The sequence below is a fragment of the Coenobita brevimanus genome, chromosome 65 (assembly GCF_032717465.1).
Source record: "Coenobita brevimanus isolate Jiangsu-jjx chromosome 65, ASM3271746v2, whole genome shotgun sequence".
NCBI classification, from domain to species: Eukaryota; Metazoa; Arthropoda; class Malacostraca; order Decapoda; family Coenobitidae; genus Coenobita; species Coenobita brevimanus.
The window spans coordinates 45,906,222-45,926,505 of record NC_137018.1 but is presented as its reverse complement, the minus strand read 5'-3'; the positions used below and the strand labels follow the sequence as shown (position 1 = coordinate 45,926,505).

At 41.3% G+C, this 20,284-nt stretch overlaps 1 protein-coding gene and 1 non-coding gene across 2 annotated transcripts in view; one reads left to right on the top strand and one right to left on the bottom strand.

Annotated features, from left to right (window-relative positions):
* The window catches only part of LOC145404878 (uncharacterized), a 108,439-nt gene that overhangs the window by 63,156 nt on the left and 24,999 nt on the right, over window positions 1–20,284 (bottom strand). The window contains exon 4 of the mRNA XM_080276379.1: window positions 1,544–1,700. Within this exon, the coding sequence (XP_080132505.1) occupies window positions 1,544–1,700 (157 nt within the window). The remainder of the gene's footprint in view (window positions 1–1,543; window positions 1,701–20,284) is intronic.
* On the top strand, window positions 14,135–14,253 carry LOC145405201 (5S ribosomal RNA). Its single transcript, XR_013898301.1, has one exon. It is a non-coding gene; the product is annotated as a 5S ribosomal RNA (ribosomal RNA).

Below are 20,284 nucleotides of genomic sequence, written 5' to 3'. Positions count from 1 at the left end.
GGCAATGAATTACTATATTGCTCCTGCATTAACAACACCCATGTTACTGGCATCAAATAAATCAAAATAAAATCAAATAAATAAAATAAAAATAAAAATGTATCAGTATCGGCAAAATATCGGCCATTTGTTAGTATCGGAGTATCGATATCGGTATCAGCTGAAAAGTGGGTATCGGTATCGGTATTGGCCAACATCTTTAGTATACTGTATATAAAAAGGCCAAAGACCACAACAGAATGATATAAACACACACACACACACACACACACACACACACACACACACACACACACACACACACACACACACACATACACACACACACACACACACATACACACACACATACAAACACATACACTGTAAATCTTCATGCATAAATAGTGATATGTTTTCTTTCCTCTTAAAACTTACATTTACATGAATGGAGACTGATACTGCAACTGTGATTGAGGACACAACAAACAGGCATCTCGTAATCGGTAGCTTCCAATTTGTTTATTTCACATCACCGTACTGTACAAGTATATCTCTGATACATAACATGCACAGTTTAAAAAAACAGGCATTCTCTGTGCCTCTTTTAGGTTAGCTGGTAAGTGCGTTTTAGATTTTGGCTACCATCCATCCATCCATCATCTAAACCTGTGCTGCCCTATGAGGAGCACAGGAGCCCGGGGATAGGCAAGTTGGTTCTGACATTTATGATGAGAATGACCAGCCTCACTCATCCCTGAGTGGCATTACATGAGCAATAAACCCCAACCACCTCTTGGATATAAACCTACACAGGCTCAATCCAATTGGAGCACCTTAATTACCCACTAAACCACCAGGCGCCACACTTTGGTTATAGGATTACCACCCAGCATAGTAATTGGTTTCCTGGTGTACAGGAAACCATTTGGCTTATCACTCAGTGTAGAGTTACCCACAGGAAGAAGGAAGAGGGAAGAATGAAGGAAAGAAAGAAGGAAGAGGGAGTGTAAAGTCATCTGTAGGCAGAAAGACGAGGAAAGAATGAAGGACTGAAAAACAGAAAAGCTATCACCATGTAATTTAAAGCATATTATATGTGATCCTTCAACCTCCAATGTATCTAAGACATCACATCTTAAGTCTAATAACACACATTTTATGATAACTCATAAATGATAACATACACACAGACATGCTCTAACACATGATATCTCTAACAATACTTTGTACTGGCACACACACACAAAAAAGGAAAAAAAAAAAATCATACAACAAACTAAAGACCACATTACATAACACAGACTGAACAATTTCACTCTGAAAACATTATATAAACTCATATCAATGTTGATTTTCTTGTAGAATATTATTTATCCATCCATCATCCAATCCTTTTCTGTCCCATGAAGAGCACAGGATCCCAGGGCCAGGCTCCTCAGTTCAGGTGCTTATAATAGAGGTGATCATTCACTTTTCCATAAATGTCATTGTATACATTTTTAACATTCCAATAAATAATTTTTCAATTCTCACAACACAAGAACTGCCTAAAAACACAAACCTGGGAGGGAGGGACGGAGGGACGAGAGACGGACGCAGAGGCAGCTGGGGGTCCAGGTTTGGGGGCATCACTGTTGGGAGTGGAGGCTGTCGAGGAGGCAGCACTGGGGGTCTGGGGTGGCATATTCTTCAACGCAATACTCGGGTCAACATAGAATCTGTTTGTGGAGCCCAATGATTATTTCATTATATATATATATATATATATATATATATATATATGTCATCATCATCATCATCATCATCAGCCATTGAGGTCCACCGCAGGACCGGCCAATCCCTACCAAAGCAGGGACAATGGAGCCAATGTATCTCTACCCAGTGGCTTAGGCTGTCTGGTAGAGACTGTATGTAGGGTGAGAAGAGCTTGTGAGTGTGATTGTAGTGTTGTAGTGGCTTTGGATGTGTGTGTAGTCTGTGAACCAAGTGTAATCGGCCCGCCTTAAGCCGATTGGGTGCAAGCATACTAGTATGCAACACTGGTTCAACCACAGCACTCCTTGTGTCTGCCAAAGTAGCAAGTGGCTTGGTGAACGCTTCCCAAAGTTTTTACAAATCTGACAAGAGATGAACCCGCACTCATCAGCGTGCGAAACACACACTCTACCACTTATCACAAAGGCTCTCTCTCTCTCTCTATATATATATATATGTATAAGTATATATCTATGTATATATATCTATCTATCTATTTATTGCCAGACGCCTCAATCTCGTTTGGGGTGGCCACAAACAAATCGCTTCCAAGTCGCCATGTCCCCCGCCATTTCACTGCCCTGCTCCCAACTCGCACTCCCCTCTCTCATATACCTCTCCACCCCATCCCTCCATCTCATCCTTGGCCTCCCCCTCCCTCTTCCCCCCTCCACCTCACTCACATACACTCTCTTCGTCAGTCTTTCACCCTCCATCCCCTCCACATGGCCAAACCACCTCAGTGTGTTCCTCATAACGCTTCCTATCATATCCATATCCACACCACAACGCTCCTTTATATCCTCATTCGTCAGCCTGTCTCTCCATGTGACTCCACAGGCTCCTCTTAAATAACTCTTTTCCACTGCTCTCACTCTTGACTTGTGTCCTTCCAACAACGTCCAAGCTTCACTTCCCTATGTTAGAGTTGGTATCACAATACTGTCATGTAGTAACTTTTTCACTTCCATCCTCACTTCCCTGTTTATCACTGCTTTCAAAGAACCAGCAACCTTTATTCCCTGCTGTACCCATTCAAGCACTTCACCCTCCAAACCTCCATCCTTACTCATCACACTACCCAAGTACTTAAACGTACTCACATTTTCCAATTTATCACCATGCAACCTCGCTCCATCCTGGGCTGTACCTTCGCTGCACCATGCCTCCAGCCCCAAGAGTTAAGAAACTCTTCATGCAAGCAACCAAGTTGGAGATTATGAAGATGAAGGAGGAGGGACAAGGGAACAGTTCTCGGGAAAGCCCTGGAACTGGCTGAATCAACAGTGAGGACTGTTTGGAAGAACCGCGACACCATCAGGGCACTTGTGAAGATGTATGGTGCATCTGAGCTTGACAGCTGTTTCCGGGTGGGAAATTGTGCGATGATACTTATGGAACGGTATCTTTCCACCTACATTATGAGGAAAGAGAAGGAAAGTGTACCACTGAATGGCAGATTTATTCAGAACCAAGCCCAGCTCTTTTACAAGGCAGTATCTCGCAAGTTATCTGTGGACAAACCTTTCAAGGCATCAGTAGGATGGCTGCACCATTTTTTGAAAAGCAAGGAACTCTGTCACGTCAAACTGTCTGGTGAACATGCCTCTGCAGACGAGCTGGCCGTGAGAGAGAATCCTGCGGTATTTAGAGTGCTTCTTGAAGAAGGACAGTACACCAAGGACCAAATCTACAACATCAACAAAACATCGTTATACTACAAGGCCATGCCCAAATCGACTTACATCGCTAAAAAACAGAACAAGCCCCTGGTTGCAAGCTCCAGAAGTGTAAGATGACAGTAATGTTCACTGTAAACCTGTCTGGGAGCCATAAGATGATGCCAGTTGTTGGACACAGCTTCACACCCAAGGTGCTACAAAAACCTCAAGAACATCGACACAAGTGGCGTATACTGGTACAAGTCTGCAAATGGTTGGATGACCAGGAACATTATGTCAGACTGGTTAACGAAGCACTTTGTCCCCAGTGCCAGGGCCAAGTGTCGGGAACTTGGTATTCCATTTAAGATGCTCCTTGTGCTGGACAGTGCACCAAGTCACCCTCCATACCTAGAAGATCTGCACAAAGATTGTTGTGTTGTGTTTCTGCTGCCCCGGACAACGTCACTCATGCAGCCACTAGATGAAGAACTGATCGCCACTGTGAAGCACTTCTACCACAGGCAAGTGTATGACTACCTACGCAGGAAGACTGACACACAAGAGGAGCTTCATGCCCTACAAGATCATCACGACGAAGACCTTGATGAGGCACCTGCTCCCGTACCATCTCTACCAGCAGCTGTATCCCGACCTGCCACAGGTGACCTGACTGTTGAGGCATTTTGGTGTCGTTTCACAGTGAAGGACGCAGCTGATCTTCTTCTACAAGCATGGCACCAGATTACACCTGCAACAATGAATCATGTGTGGTGACTGCTCATGCCTCACTTGTGCATGACCCACAAGACGGCCATTCAACCACTGGCTGAGGCAGAGGCAGCAACATTGACAGGAGCACAGGCTGTACCAGGTTTCGAGGACATTACGTTGGCGGACATATGGGAAGTGCATGCTGCTACTGAGGAACAGTCTCCCAAGGAAGTCTTGCAACGGATAGACAAGGCTGACACAGAGCCTGACGGTAGGCAGAGTCAAGTTGAGCAGCCTAGTGTGATGGAGGGGAGGACAGAGCTGTATATGTCAAGAATAAGCAGGATCCTTGCTGCCATGGATAAGCTCAAGGAAGAGGTGAAGGAACAGGTAGTCAGCAACTCAAGAATGGAGGAGGTTCTTGTTGGTATCGACAAAGTCTTCTGTTTCTACACAGACAGGCACAGGCAAGAAATAAACAGGAGAAGACAGACGCTCATAACATGTTACACACAGCGGGCTCATGTTAGTGAAAGTGAGGAACCAGCTACATCGCCTGCTCCCATTCCTGCTGAGGATGAAGAGGATGCAATGTAAGATGTGTCTGCACTGGACTTCCAGGGGTTTATGGTCGAAGTGAGTGACTTAGAGGTTCCTGGGGAAGGTGCTCAGGAGGAGTCTGTGGAGGTAAGTGTTGGTGCAGCGGGAGGTGCGGCACTGGAAGTGCTGCGGCGCCTTGGAACCCCTGTTATTTAAGTCCATCAGGGGTGTTGTCTACTGCTGTTAAGATGACTGCCCATATTTTTGTTTTTGTAGCTATGTCTGTAGTCCAATGTCTGAAAAATTTGACCTTTATTATGTCTCTAAGGGCCAAAAAATGTCCAGCCATCAGGGGGTACCGCCAACATGTTCTATTTCCCATATGATTATGTATTCTCAGTGAGCGATTTCATAGTGCACGAGGACCAGGACCACCCAATCTCTCGCGCACTGTGAGAGCCCACTGTATATAAATATAAATATAAATATATATATATATATATATATCATCAGCCGTTTGAGTATCCACGGCAGAACCGGCCTATCTCGACCGAAGTTGGGACGATACAGCCAATGTATCTCTACCAAGTGGCTTAGGCTGTCTAGTAGAGATTGTATGTAGGGTGAGAAGTGCTTGTTAATGTAATTGTAGTGTTGGAGTGGCTTTGGATGTGTGTGTAGTCTGTGAACCAAGTGTAATCGGCCCGTGCAAGCCGACTGGGTGCAAGCATACTTTATAGTAAGCGACACTGGTTCAACCACAGCACCCCTGGTGTCCGCCAATGCAGCACGTGGTCAGGTGAACACTCCCAAAGTTTATTACCCTGGCGGGGCGCGAACCCTGGCGGGGCGCGAACCCTGGCTCACCCGTGTACGAAACGCACTCTCTGCCACTGTACCACAGAGGCTCCCTATATATATATATATATATATATACAGTAGAACCTCTCTCATTCGGACTAAATGGGGGGAAGGGTTGTCCGAATTAGCAGATTGTCCGGACCATCAGGGTAATCTCCAGTTCATGCCAAAAACTATCTACATATGGTATGTTTGTTAATTATTAACATATGCGGCATATGTCAATCCTGTGAAACTGCAAAAGATGAAAGGATACTAAAATAACAAAACTAATCATGTATGATAGTTTTGTATTGCATAATTTACAGGTAACGCCATGACAAGAAACTAGCCTACATTTTAAATTGTAGTAAGTGACTAAGGCCCGTGTAGGCAAAAAAATAAATGAATTAATTAACTGTAATATTTGGAATAAAAATAGAACTTATGTAGGCAAAAAATACATTGTCATCTCTGGCACATTGATAACGCCCATATGGGCAAGAAGCTAATGTTTGATGTACAAGTAAAGCACATTTAAGTACAAAAAATAACCTACAGTAATCACCAAACACTGCAGAATATTCTGACCCATTTTTGTGTAAGCAAACTCCTCCTTTTAACACCTTTATTCATTGCAGAAGCTACACTTGCATTAAGGGGCATGGTAAGGAGGATTAACTTTTGAAATACAGCGTAAAAATATAAATGGTTGGTGAACTAGTTGATGGAACGAATGCTAGCGTGTGATTAAACAGGCGCCCATGTTGCGACCTAGTGTGATCCGAGACTAAACGAATGACGATCGCTTTCCGCGCCGATACTGAAAATGACTTTAGAATTACTTTCAACATATTTTTGGAACTTATCATTTTTAAATTTTGTCCGAATGAACAGAAATCCGGATTGAAGGGGTCTGGACCAAAGAGGTTCTACTGTATATATATACTCAAACCTCGATTTAAGAGACTAAACGGGGAATCAGCTTGTCCCTTACTTGAAAATGTCCATAGTTTTACCACATAAAAAGACAATCTTATTATGAAATGAAATTATTGTTTTACTTATCTTACTGATTTATATGAATATAAATATTATTTTACGGGAACTGCATAAGGAAACATTTTAATGTGTATAACCTAGACATTACGTATCATTACAAAACAATAATGTCCATTTGTCAGGTAGAATATGGAGTCCCTTAAATCCAAAATCCCTTAAACGGAGGTCCCTTAAATCGAGGTTTGAGTGTATATATATATATATATATATATATGTACATATGTACTGTATATATATATATATATATATATATATATATATATATATATATAGGGTGATTCAAAAAACATTTTCATAAATTTGAGGACATATTCATCAGACAAAAATAACACGATATTACTCTATGACATTCTTTTTCTGTGCCTGTCCTTCTCTCTTCCTGTTTCTCCCATCTTTCCTGTCACTTCTTATTGCTTTTCTTTCATTTACAGGGGGCTTTACATTGAGTGACAAGCCAAATAGTTTCCTGTAAGCCAAGAAACCATTTACAACGCTGGGTGGTAACCATATAACCAAACCCGACGTGCTCCCTACCTGTCAACAAGTGGGTTGGTGGAGGGTTAGTGCCCCTCCCCATAAAACAAATAACTCAAAGTCAAATGGCCACCCCTTACGGGATTATGGCGTCTGGCAATAGATAGATAGATAGATAGATAGATGTTTCGTTTTCATTTGTTTTCGTTTTCATTTTTAAAGGCTCCAACATGCTTGCATGTGTCGGCCTTGGTCACCTAATGGCTGCTCTCCATGCTGCACGATCCATTGCAGCCTCCCTGTTCAGTCCCTTAACCCTGAGGTCACAATTAATGACCTCGTCCCATGTCTTTCTCGGTCTACCCCTCGTAACCCCACCCCCAACATTAACACTTCTCACCTTCCTCACCCAATTATCATCCCTAATCCTCTCCACATGTCCAAACCATCTCAATCTACCTCTCCTCATCACAACACCAATACACTCCAGTCCCATCCTACCTCTCAACTCTTCCATCATAAACCCAGCCCCTCTAGGCCTTGGACGCAGGGACGCACTGCATATCCACCTAATCATTGTCATTTCTGTACGTCTGAGCCAACGAATATCTTTCTCCTTCACTGCCCAGGTCTCACTACCATACAGCATTACACTCCTAACACATGCTGCATACAAAGACCCCTTAACACGTAGGGAGAGTCCTCTCAATGTCAGGAGAGGCAAGAGCTCCCTGAACTTCTTACAACCACTTCTCACCCTAGCCACAGAGCTAGCTCCAGCCCCACCTCCAGCACACAACATGTCTCCCAAATAACAAAACCCTTCCACACACTCAAGAGATTCACCAACAAGTTCAATCCTTTCATGGCTGACAATCTCCACCTGCTCACCCTGACACACCATACACATAAAATCAGCATTATCTCGCAGTCTACCTCTGATACCACTATATCTCTTATGCACCCATTTATCACACACACCGCACAAGATGGAATTACTTCCCATGCCCTGTGGCAAACTGCACATGGCCACTCTCCCTCGTCTTTGACGAGGTGAGTATTTGTAATTTCAGAGATATTACATGTTTAAAGTTATCGATATATAGAAAATATAAAAGTCTCGGGAGCGAAAATTAAAATCTCGGAGCTAAACCAGGGCAGGAAGGCCAGGCCAACACATGATAATGCGGTTTGAATAGGGGTTCCGAATCACTCTACAAAGTCGAATTTTCAAATGTCCAATGCATTGTTGTTGTTGTTGTTATTATTATTATTATTATTATTATTAGGCCTAGTGTAGTGGTAGTAGAAGTAGGAGCAGGAGGAGGGGGAGTACTACTACTAATTAGACATGTATGCATTTATTTATTTATTTACTTACGTACCTATTTACAGCACTTAATAATAGTAATTGTAGTAGTAATAGTAGTAGCAGTATCAATGTAGTAGTTGTGGTAGTATTCTCTAAATACACGAGTCCCAGCATACATAATAGAAGACAGGTTGTTTTTTCTACCTGTTACAATTTGAGCTATGAAACTCCAGTGTGTGCCTCTGATTTTGGACACTGTTACCGAACGCTGTGAAAATGTCTTAAAACATGGCAAATGTTCTCATCAAGGCTATTTAAGGCTTACATTTGTAAAAATAGGAAGAAAAGGTAAAGATATTTCATGACAGATCAGCCATTAGTAAAAAACTGAATGGCATCAGTGCTCCTTTTATGGCTATTAAGCACATAAATTGGATAAGTACAGTATGATAGTGATGTTTAGGTATTCTACCCCATATGTATTTGAACACATGCAACTGAACTGAACGATTTGGCCTAAATGAAAAGGATCAATACGTTGTGAGTATGAATAACTTCTGAAATGATATTTCTAAAGGCATGTCTGTTGCTCATTCCGTTTCATTTATTTATGTGCTACGAACATAATTACCACATGAGGTACTTCGAAATATCGGATGACTTCAGCAAGCTTCATTGACTGGATGAACAAATACCTACAGCTCACTTGACGAAGACCATGGAGGGGTATGGATATGATGTGTACATAGCTATGCACCTCGCTCTGGGAGAAGCTATGGGAAATGCTGCTACAGCGATGCAACTGTACAGTGAAAAATATCCCAACCGTAGACTCATCACGACCAACATTTCTCGCTGCAGACCGTCAGTTAAGAGAAACAGGATAAATTATACCAAAGAGACCAGACAGAGGACAGCCACGTGATCACCACAAAGACAATACAGAGGAACAGATTCTCAATGCCATTGAGGAAAATCCAAGCACAAGTACAAGGCGAATTGTTTCCCAATATCACCTGCCACAATCATCAATTTGGAGAATTATAAATCGAAATAATCTTCATCCTTATCACCATCAAAAGATTCATGCATTGCATGAAGGTGATAATCAGGACAGATTAATATTCTGTCGGTGGTTGCTTCATCAACAGGTACAGTAGAGTGTCCTTCATTTACATCGAAAATACCTTTTACAGACGAAACAAGCTTCACCAGAGACGGAATTGTGAACCTTCACAATATACACATTTGGGCAAGAGAAAATCCTCATGCAACAGATGTCACAGCACACCAAGTAAAATTTTCAATAAACATTTGGGCCGACATTATTGGTGGTCATCTCATTAGGCCACATGTTCTACCTCAGCGCCTTACAGGGGAGGCTTGTGCAAGAGTCCTTCAAGAAGATGTACCACTACTACTTGAAGATGTCCCCCATCAGGACCAGGCAACATACAGTATGTGGTACATGCACGATGGTGCTCCAGCACATTCTGCCCATGTGACAAGATATTACATGGATGATGCATATCCCAACAGGTGGATTGGGTGTGGTGGCCCTGTTTCATGGCCACCGCGGTCACCTGATTTAAATCCACTTGATTACTGCTCATGGGGACATGTGAAGAGCAGAGTGTACGCTACTGAGGTCCAGACTCGTGAGGAACTGTGGAATCACATTCAAGAGGAAGCTGCAAAAATCAGCAACAACCCAGGATTGTTTGAGCATGTACGACAATCACTACTACGTCGTGCTGAATTTTGCATCAAGGAAGACGGAAGGAACTTTAAACGTCTACTCTGAGTAATACGAGTAATCTAGCTGTAAATGAAGTATGTTTAAAAACGTAACATTTCGTTTGCTCTTCATTTTTAAAGATAAAATAACAAAGTAAAAATAACAACTATTATGACAGAATAGATAAGCAAGGTATGTGGAAGGTATTAAGAATATATGGAGTGGAGGGGAAATTGTTGAATGCTGTGAAGAGTATGTACGAGGGAGCTAGGGTTATGGTGCAAGTGGATGGTGAGCTGAGTGAGTTCTTTGATCTCAATGTGGGACTGAAACAGGGTTGTGTGATGTCTCCATGGCTGTTTAATATATACATGGATGGGGTTGTAAAGGAGGTGCAGGGTAGGGCAGTGGATGTGGGGGTGGCTCTAATGAATGAGGGTGAGATTTGGAAGCTTCCGGTGTTGCTGTTTGCTGATGATACAGTACTTTTGAGTGAAGATGAATGGGAGTTGCAAGGTTTGGTGAATGAATTTGGGACAGTGTGTAGGAGGAGGAATCTGAAAGTTAATGTAAACAAAAGTAAAGTTATGGTGTTTGAGAGGAATGAAGTCACAGAGTGTGCAGTGAGGTTGGATGGTGAGGATATGGAGAATGTGAGTGCATTCAAGTACTTGGGTAGTGTGATGAGTAAGGATGGAACTTTGGGGGATGAAGTGCGTGAAAGGGTACAGCAGGGAAGGAAGGTCCTTGGTACACTGAAAGCAGTGATGAGTATTGGGAAGTTAATATGGAAGTTAAGAAGTCACTACATGATAGTATTGTGATCCCTACCCTGACGCATGGAAGCGAGGCATGGACCTTGCAAGAGGGGAACAAATCAAGAGTGAGAGCAGTGGAAATGAGTTACTTGAGAGGAGCATGTGGAGTGACGTGGAGGGACAGGTTGACGAATGAAGAAGTGAAGGAACGATGTGGGGTGGATGTGGATGTGGTTGAGAAGATTAGGAGAAATACACTGAGGTGGTTTGGACATGTGAAGAGAATGGAGAATGAAAGACTGACTAAGAGGGTGTATGTAGGTGGGGTGGAGGGAGAGAGAGGGAGAGGTAGATCGAGGATGAGGTGGAGGGATGGAGTTGAGAGGTATATGAGGGAGGGGGGGGGTGAGTTGGGGGGAGGGTAGTCAAATGGTAGGTGACAGAGCGACTTGGAGGCGTTTTGTCTGCAGCCACCCTTTGCGGGATTAGGGCGTCGGGCTATAGATAGGACAAAACAGGAAAAAAATCACATGAACAATATATCACAACAACAACAACATAATAATAATTATAACAATAAATAAAAAATACAAAAAATAAATAAATGTTCACTCACTAGTAGAAATACTCCTCCTCCTCCTACTATTACTACTACTACAACTACTATTACTACTACTAACAATGCATTGAACATTAGAAAATTCAACTTTGTAAAGCGATTCAGAACCCGTATTCTAACTGCATTATCACGAGTTGGCCTGGCCTTCCTGCCCTGGTTTAGCTATGAGATTTTTATATTTTCTATATATTGATTACTTTACACGTGTAAGATCTCTGAAATTACAAATACTCACCAGAAATATCATACAGTAGTATAGTGTTTTATTTGCCTGATGAATATGTCCTCAAATTTATGAAAACATTTTTTGAATCACCCTGTATAAATATATATATATATATATATATATATATATATATATATATATATATATATATATACACACTGTATTCTCTTTCACTAACCAAAGAAAGTTCCAGTTGGATTGAAGATGTTGCATCTTTTCTATAAAACTGCACTGTGTGGGCCTAACTACAGCATTCCTAAAAGGTCAAAGTCAGGAGAATGATGGTGCACAAGATAAGGATAAATGGCCTTGTGCATCACATCCACTCCTTACCATACTTTATCACAGCACACACTGTCATACCACACCATGTATATCACGGCACACATTGTCATACCACACTATGTCACACCACACACTACACTACTTTACCTTACATTAGCACACCACATTGACACCCAATTCACTTCCATACCACATACACCAAACACTACCACATCACACATTACCACACCACTCACTACCACATCACACACTGCCACACCATTCACAACCACATCACACATTACCACACCACTTCTCAGCAACTTTTCATTCAACATTATCCCATCCCTCCTAATCTCCCTCCCTCAAACCATTTTCATTGCAGGTACTTTACTCCATCTCTATTTTATTTTTCTACCCCCCTTTCAAACAAAAAAGGTAGCCTATTACAAACACTCTCAAAAACATTTTACTCACACAAAATAAAAGACTCCCCATCCCTCACACACACAAAATAAAACAAACCTTTTCCCCCCTCTCTCTGAAAATAACACCCCCCTCCCTCTCCACCCCCTCTCTGGTGATTGGGTTCAGTGAAACTCTATTCCACAACGTCACAGGGACACTACGCCATTGGTTCGGTACACAAGCCCTTCCTCCCACTGTCCTTGTGTTGTTTGTAGTATCTGTTGTTCTTCCTGTATGCTGACAATGGTCATCACATAAGTAGGGTATTATGGTGTCTTTAGGCTTGTCCCCAGAGATTCTTGGTCATTTACATAAACTGAAATTTACCATGTCTATCTCTCTCACTCAATCAATTTCTCTCTGACTTTCTCTCTGTCACACACACACACACACACACACAAATTCCATACAGCAATAAAGTTGTGGCTAGTCTCTGATGCAGCTGTTTCATTTTACAGTGATCTAAAACCAGTTAATTTACCATGTCTCCATGTCTCTCTCACTCACTCAATTTCTCTCTCACTTTCTCTCTGTCACACACACACACACACACACACACACACACACACACACACACACTTAAATTCCATTCAGTAATAAAGTTGTGGCTAGTCTCTGATGCAGCTGTTTCATTTTACAGTGATCTAAAACCTCAGTTCCATTGCATTTCTATACAGAATAACACTGCTTAATTTACTATCTCAGTTATGACAAGGATATTATGACAATGGAATAACAGGGATAAATATTGATTTTATATATGGGTACAGCTGAACTAATAGCTCAATAATGATTTACTAGTCAATCAGAAGTTTCATCAGCCCCCCCAATTTAACTCTGTAAGATACTGAAACATACATTTCAGTTACTGTTTCTTTGCTTTAATTAATAAAATTAACCTAAACACAGGCAAAGAATATTTTGAGTTTATTAAGCAAAAATAATACTTTGAACTGTATCTGTGCATCAGTAGAAATATAAATCATACTTCACAAATTAATGAAAAGTGAATAAGGTTGTTTTGAAATGTAGTGGGACTAACAGCAGATTAGATACTGAAACAAAGGTGAACGCAGCAGAGGAGTCAATGGATCCAGTGTTTGGCGCTTGACCTTTTAGTGAAGCTGCTAATATCAGAGGGACACAGTTGGGGAAGGTGGTGAGTGTGTCTGGGTTGACTGCCGAGATGTTGAAGGCCTCAGGAGATGGAGAAGTGGGTTTAGTTACTGACTATAAATTCAATTATACATGGCACCTGGTCGTTTAGTGGGTAATTAAGGTGCTCCTATTGGACTAAACCAGTGCAGGCTTATATCTAAGGGGTGGTTGGGATTTATTGCTCACATAATGCCACTCAGGGATGAGTGAAGCTGGTCACTCTCATCTTAAATGTCAGGACCAACTTGCCTAGCCCCGGGCTCCTGTGCTCCTCATGAGGCAACACTGGAATAGATGATGGATGGATGGTGTTGTTCCAGATGACTGTCTGAAGAGTGCTTGTAAATGTGTATAATGGAAATGGAGATGCCTTGAAGAGAGAACATTATATAGGGATGAACATTTTCGATCAGAAAATAAAGGTAATGGAGGGAGTCCTGGAAGGTATGATGCAGGAAAGAGTGAATACTGATGAGATGCAGTTTAGGTTTATGTCAGGCAATGGGACCAATGATGCAATACAGCCAATATTCATTGTCCAAAAGCTTCAGGAAAAATACGAAATTGAGAGCTATACCACGTTGAGTACACCGCTTCCCGTCCGATCAGCGAAGTTAAGCAACGTTGGGTCTGGCTAGTACTTGGATGGGTGACCGCCTGGGAACACCAGATGCTGTTGGCATCCCTACGTGTCAAGTGGGGTTGGTGGAGGATTAGTGCCCCTCCCTGTAAAACAGTTAACTCTAAGCCCTTGGCCACCCCGTCTGGGATACATGGCGTCTGGCAATGAATGAATGAATGAATGACTTTGTTTTTGTTGATTTGGGGAAGACTTCTGATAGATTTGTTTGGAAGGTGATGAACTGGGCAATGAGAAAACTTGGGATCAAGAAGTGGATGGTTTGAGTGGCTACAGCAATGTACAAAAGTGCTCGCACCCAGGTGAAAGCAAACAGAGGTTTGAGTGATGACTTTTCCTTGAACGCTGGTGTGCATCAGGAGTCAGCTTTACGCCCCTTATTGCTTATCATGGTGCCTGAAGCTCTCATGTGACTACAGAACTGGACTCCCATGAGAGGTGTTGTCTGCTGATGACTTGGTGTTGATCACAGAGAATGAGAGGGAGGAGGAGGAAAGACATAGGAAGTGCAGAGATAGAATGAGGTACAAGGGTTTGAGAGTAAACATGGATAAAAGAAAAGTGATATCTAGGGCTGGTGGCAGTCTTATAAAGGTAGAAGGGCTGTGGCCATGTGCAGATTGCCATAAGTGTGTGTAAGTGCCATAACTCCATTTTGTGCAGTGTTTGCGATAAGTGGGTGTATAAGAGATGTAGTAGTATTAAAGGAAGGCTGCAAAACAATGCTGCATTTTGTGTCTGTGGTGTGTAGAGTGGAGCATGCAGAGACTGAAAGGTGAGAAAGGACTGAACCTTGCTGGAGAGTCTCTTAAGTGCATGGAGGAGTTTTGTTATTTGGGGGGCATGTTATAAGCTGGAGGTAGGGCTGGAGTAAGCTCTGTATGCAGCATGTGTTTGGATTATAATGTTGTTTGGTAGTGAGACCTGGGCAGTAAAGAAAGGATATTCATAGGCTCAAATGTACAGAGATGATAATGGTTGGATGAATGCATAGTGTATCCTTGAATGATAGGACTGGTGGGGTTAGGATTGTGAATAAAGAATTGTGCAGCAGGCTGGGACTTCAACGTATTAGCGCTGTGATGAGAATGGGTAAATTGAAATGGTTTCGTTATGTGGAGAGGATGGAGGATGAAAAGTAGGTGCAGAGGGTGAGAGGTGTGAATGCTGGGAGTACAACTGTGAGAGGCAGACCAAATGAGCCTGGGGACAAGGTCATACTGTGACTGAACAGGGAGGCTGCTAGAGAGTAAGCAGCAAGAAGAGCCACCATTAGGTGATCAGGCTGACACATGCATGTTGGAGCCTTTATAAATGAAATGTATGAACAAATAAACTGAAACTCATATCTATCATAGGCTGCCTTTCATTAACTCACATGGGCTGACAGAGATGGACATGCACACTAGTAATAAATTATGTTTAAACCATTGTATTATCATTTTAAAATTATCATGTACATACTGGGGTAACCAAGCACAGAGTTCATCTAAGCACCATCACCAGCAAATCTGTGAAGCTGGATTTTAACTTAACTCTGGCTAACACATCAGAATATTGCCTATCTGAAGCAAATCCCCACACCCACACAGTTCCAGAAAATTAACAGCATGCTAGTTCTAGCAAGAAACTTGTACAGAAAGGAAGCTTAAATGATAATGATCGAGCTGCTGATAGTACAAACTATATCAATGAATTTCAACAGAGCAGCTACTGGTATAAAAAGCACTGGTGGTATGATTAAGAGCTAAACAAAAGATATATACAACAGAGCTGCAACTTAAGACACAGAAGTAATGATCTTACAATAACAGGATTTTATTTCTCCCTCTGTTATTTAGTAACATTATAATATCATTCAACTGTGCAGGAGATACAAAGTGGGTGCATTTAAGACTCCAGTTTCCAGATGGTTGTGTTTGTTTTCAACACTTGTGCTTTTGTTGCTTGCTGCTAAGGTTCCATGACCCAGGCTTATACATGCCTGCCTCAGCCTCATTCTGTTAACTGTCGTTGTGTCTAGATTTTTTTTCTCGTTCCTCATTTTATCCACCGAAGTCTGACCACATGGTTCCAAACTAACTCAATTAGAATGCCTATGCACACAACAAGTGCACCTCCGTTCATTGAAAATATTATGAATGTAGGAAAAACCTTTACTCCCCAGGAAAACGTACAAATATTGGACAAAACAGTGCATGGTGTGAAAGCTTAATGTGAACGAGAGTAGAATTCTGACGTGTAGAAAAACGAGCCTGGTGTGTTTACAATGTCGACTGGCTCTGCTGGAGAGTGATAAAAACTCTACATAGGCTAATAATGATGGAGATGTAAAAGTCAGGAGTTTTCATGCTTTGTGAAATGAGTGTGACATGGTATTTGCAACTGATTTCTGTTATGAGCTACTGGTTCATTTGTTTATTATTGTAGATTACTGAATGTTTACCAGAGTTGTGTGCAGTTACTGACTATTACTTCAGTCAATTTTTCCCTTTATTACTGATGACCAATGATAATTTTGGAAAGCATTACTTTGACCAATTAATATTTCATCACTATGTGTTTCGAAAGAAATTGGCCAAAAATAAGTGATGCTGGGCTGCAATCTTTCATGGACTGATTAAGATGGGTTAGATTATAAGTTCTGAATGATTGGTACTGGGGTCTTTCAATGTTAGACTTGGTGTCAATCCTGGGTGGATAAAATTATGAGGGATCTAGAGGGCATTGCCTCTCAATGAGGTTGGATTACACTGCGCTCACATGTCTAGTAGGCAAGATCGTATACAAGTACACTGCCACAAGCATTCAAGGCAGAGATACTGATAACAGCTGATCTTTATGTATATCTTTACGACAAATATGAGGTTCCCAGAACCGAATCCCATATTTTACATGTGCATATACAGTCAAATTTTAGCAAGTGGTTCCACGTAACCTATCTCGTGTTATACGGAGACCCTACTGTACAATGACAGAATGCCATCTCATTTTAAGTATAGCAGACACCTGTATAAAATACATTGCTATGATATGCTGAAATACTGTGACTAGGAGAAGTAGGAAACACATCAATGCAAAGATCTTGAAAAGCCTTAGTTGTGGTAAAAGCCCACAGAATGAAAAAATTGTAGATACCTGTATTGGAAAAAAAAAAAATGCAAATGATATCCTATCAAGGGCAGAGGAGGTGGGGGGAGGGACACTAGGTTTTGGACACAACTGAAGAGATGATGATAGTGCAACCATAGTTCAACCTACTCAACCTGAAATGCATCCACACACAAAAACCACCCAACATCACTCCTAAAAACAATTAGCCTCCAAGTTCTCATCTTGATAATATCAGTGCTGGGCAGGTGCGCAAACACTTGCACAAAGAGCAATTGCGCACTGCTGCGCTCTGGTGAATATCGTTTGCGCACTGCAAGAGACAATGCGCAATATTGCGCTTTCGCACATGAAAGGTATGTGCGCAATCCAAGGGACACATGGTCTTGGGAGCTTCCCGTATGTCTGGACAAGGGATGGGGGAGGCTCGGGCAGGTCGCAAGGGTTGCTGGGGGGAGGCGGAAGAATGGAAGGTAGTAGCATTTCTTAAAATGCTTCAACAGAGATAATGTATTTTAATATTTTTTAATTATTATTATTATTAAATAATAATAAATTAAAAATACATTATTTATTAAGAGTAGCATATGCAGTTCCTTACAAAAATCATTAAACAAATATTATTTAAATCAAATATCCACAGCCTAATAATTTATTAGGCTGTGGATATTTGATTTAAATATGTTTTAATGATTTTTGTAAGGAATTACACATGCTGTTGTATATCTACATTAAATTATTAAATAAAACGTCTTGCGAAAATGCAGATAAAAGTAAAACTGGCAACATCACTGCCTTTGTTTCCCTGTCCCTCCGTTCCGTAGCCCGCTCACTCCTGTGTTTGAACTTCCACGAGTGAAAAAGTTACTACATGACAGTATTGTGACACTGACATTAATGTATGGATGTGAAGATTTGACCCTGCTGGAGGGACAGAAGTGAAGAACGAGAGCTGTGGAAATAAATGAGTTATTTGAGAGGAGCATGTGGAGTTACATGGAGAGACAGACTGACAAATGAGGAAGTAAAGGATCGTTGTGATGTAGATGTGAATGTGATAGGAAGCGTTAGGAGAAACACACTCAGGAGGTTTGGTCATATGGAGAGGATGGAGAGTGAGAGACTAATGAGGAGAGTGTATGTGAGTGAGGTGGAAGGGGGGAAGAGGGAGGGGAAGGCCAAGGATGAGATGGAGGGATGGAGTGAAGTATATGAAAGAGGGGGGTGTGGGCTGGGAGCAGGGAGTGAAATGGCAGGGGACAGCAACATGGAGGCGATTTGTTGCTTGTTTGTGGCCTGTGGCCACCCCTTACGGGATTTAGGCGTCTGGCAATGGATAGTTAGATAGAATAATAATAAATAAAAGTAAGTATGCTAATTTATTTAAATATCTCAATATTTTACAGTAATTCCCGCAAATATATGCAAATGGTTTGCACTAGCGCTTAGAGACATTGCACAACCTAAATATTAGATTGCACACTTCTGCAAATTACAAATAATAGAAAATAATAATAATAAATAAAAGTAAGAAACCATTTACAACGCTGGGTGGTAACCACATAACCAAACCATACGTGCCCCCTACGTGTCAACAAGTGGGTTGGTGGAGGGTTAGTGCCCCTTCCCGTAAAACAAATAACTCAGAGTCAAATGGCCACAGCTTACGGAATTATGGCGTCTGGCAATAGATAGATAGATAGAAGTATGCTATTTTATTTGAATATCTCAATATTTTACAGTAATTCCCACAAATATATGCAAATGGTTTGCGCTTGCGCTCTGCGACATTGTGCAAGCTAAATATTTGTCAGATTGTGCACTTGCGCTTCCACAAGGTAGTGAACTGTGGATTGCGCATTGCGCTAGCGCAAGGTCCTTCTTCGTTTGCGTTACCCACCACTGGATAATATACTGTAAATCATGAACACTGTAAACTCTTATTTACAAGAAACCTCCTTTTACTTAATTTCAGTTTAACATACACTCTGAGTGAACCAAACTCTCATAATATATTGAAAAGATTCAGAATATACAGCAGATGTGGCTGACCAACAGCGTCAATTTATCTCTACCTGGCATCATGCAAACACTTCTGTTGCCAATGCTATTTACCTAGTTAATTTTATTGTCTTACTTTACTGTCATTTTTCATTTATATAAATTCTGTGGTGATTTTATTGTACATATATGTACTGTACTTGATACCTCTGATATACAACACCTTGCTGAACCCACTGAAAACCTAAACACAATATGTGAATGCTTAGGGTTCTGAAAAGTATCTAACTAGGGTAGGTATAATTGTATAATGAACCTGGGTTTAAATATTAAGGTGACTCATACATAGGATTTAATGACCCACTTTCTCCTATTGGATCATCATACAGAGGATTTACTGTAAATACAAAAGGCCATCATTATCTCTTATCTCTGTGTGCATTAAGATGGAAAGGTATAAAGAAGCGAAGCCCTACCAGAATAATCCAGTCACCAATAATGTGCATAAAAATACACACACACATTACCTAGCATTCTTTCCATTATGCATCAGGATCCACCACAAGTGAGTGAAACCTTACACATCTTCCGAATCAGGTTAAATAGCTTCTACAGTAACTACACAGAAAATAATCTATTATGTTATTAAGGGCTAAACTTATCAAACAATGCCCTGGAATACATGATACAGATTGGTATGCTGTATATCTACAGCATATGTAATGATATGAAATACAAAAGGCATATGCAGTTGAGTGAAACCAAGTACTACAAACACTGTTGACTACCTAAGAATGAAAATTCAACTTACTGTTAACACAAACACCCCTCACTGCACTTCAAAGGCAAAAATATCTCCACTACTCGTACTGTAACCAAGTGTATACTCTAGAGGTCACAGCACATATGGGTATTCAGTACACATTACCAATTCCACTTCAGCTCCTCCTCCTCTTGTCAC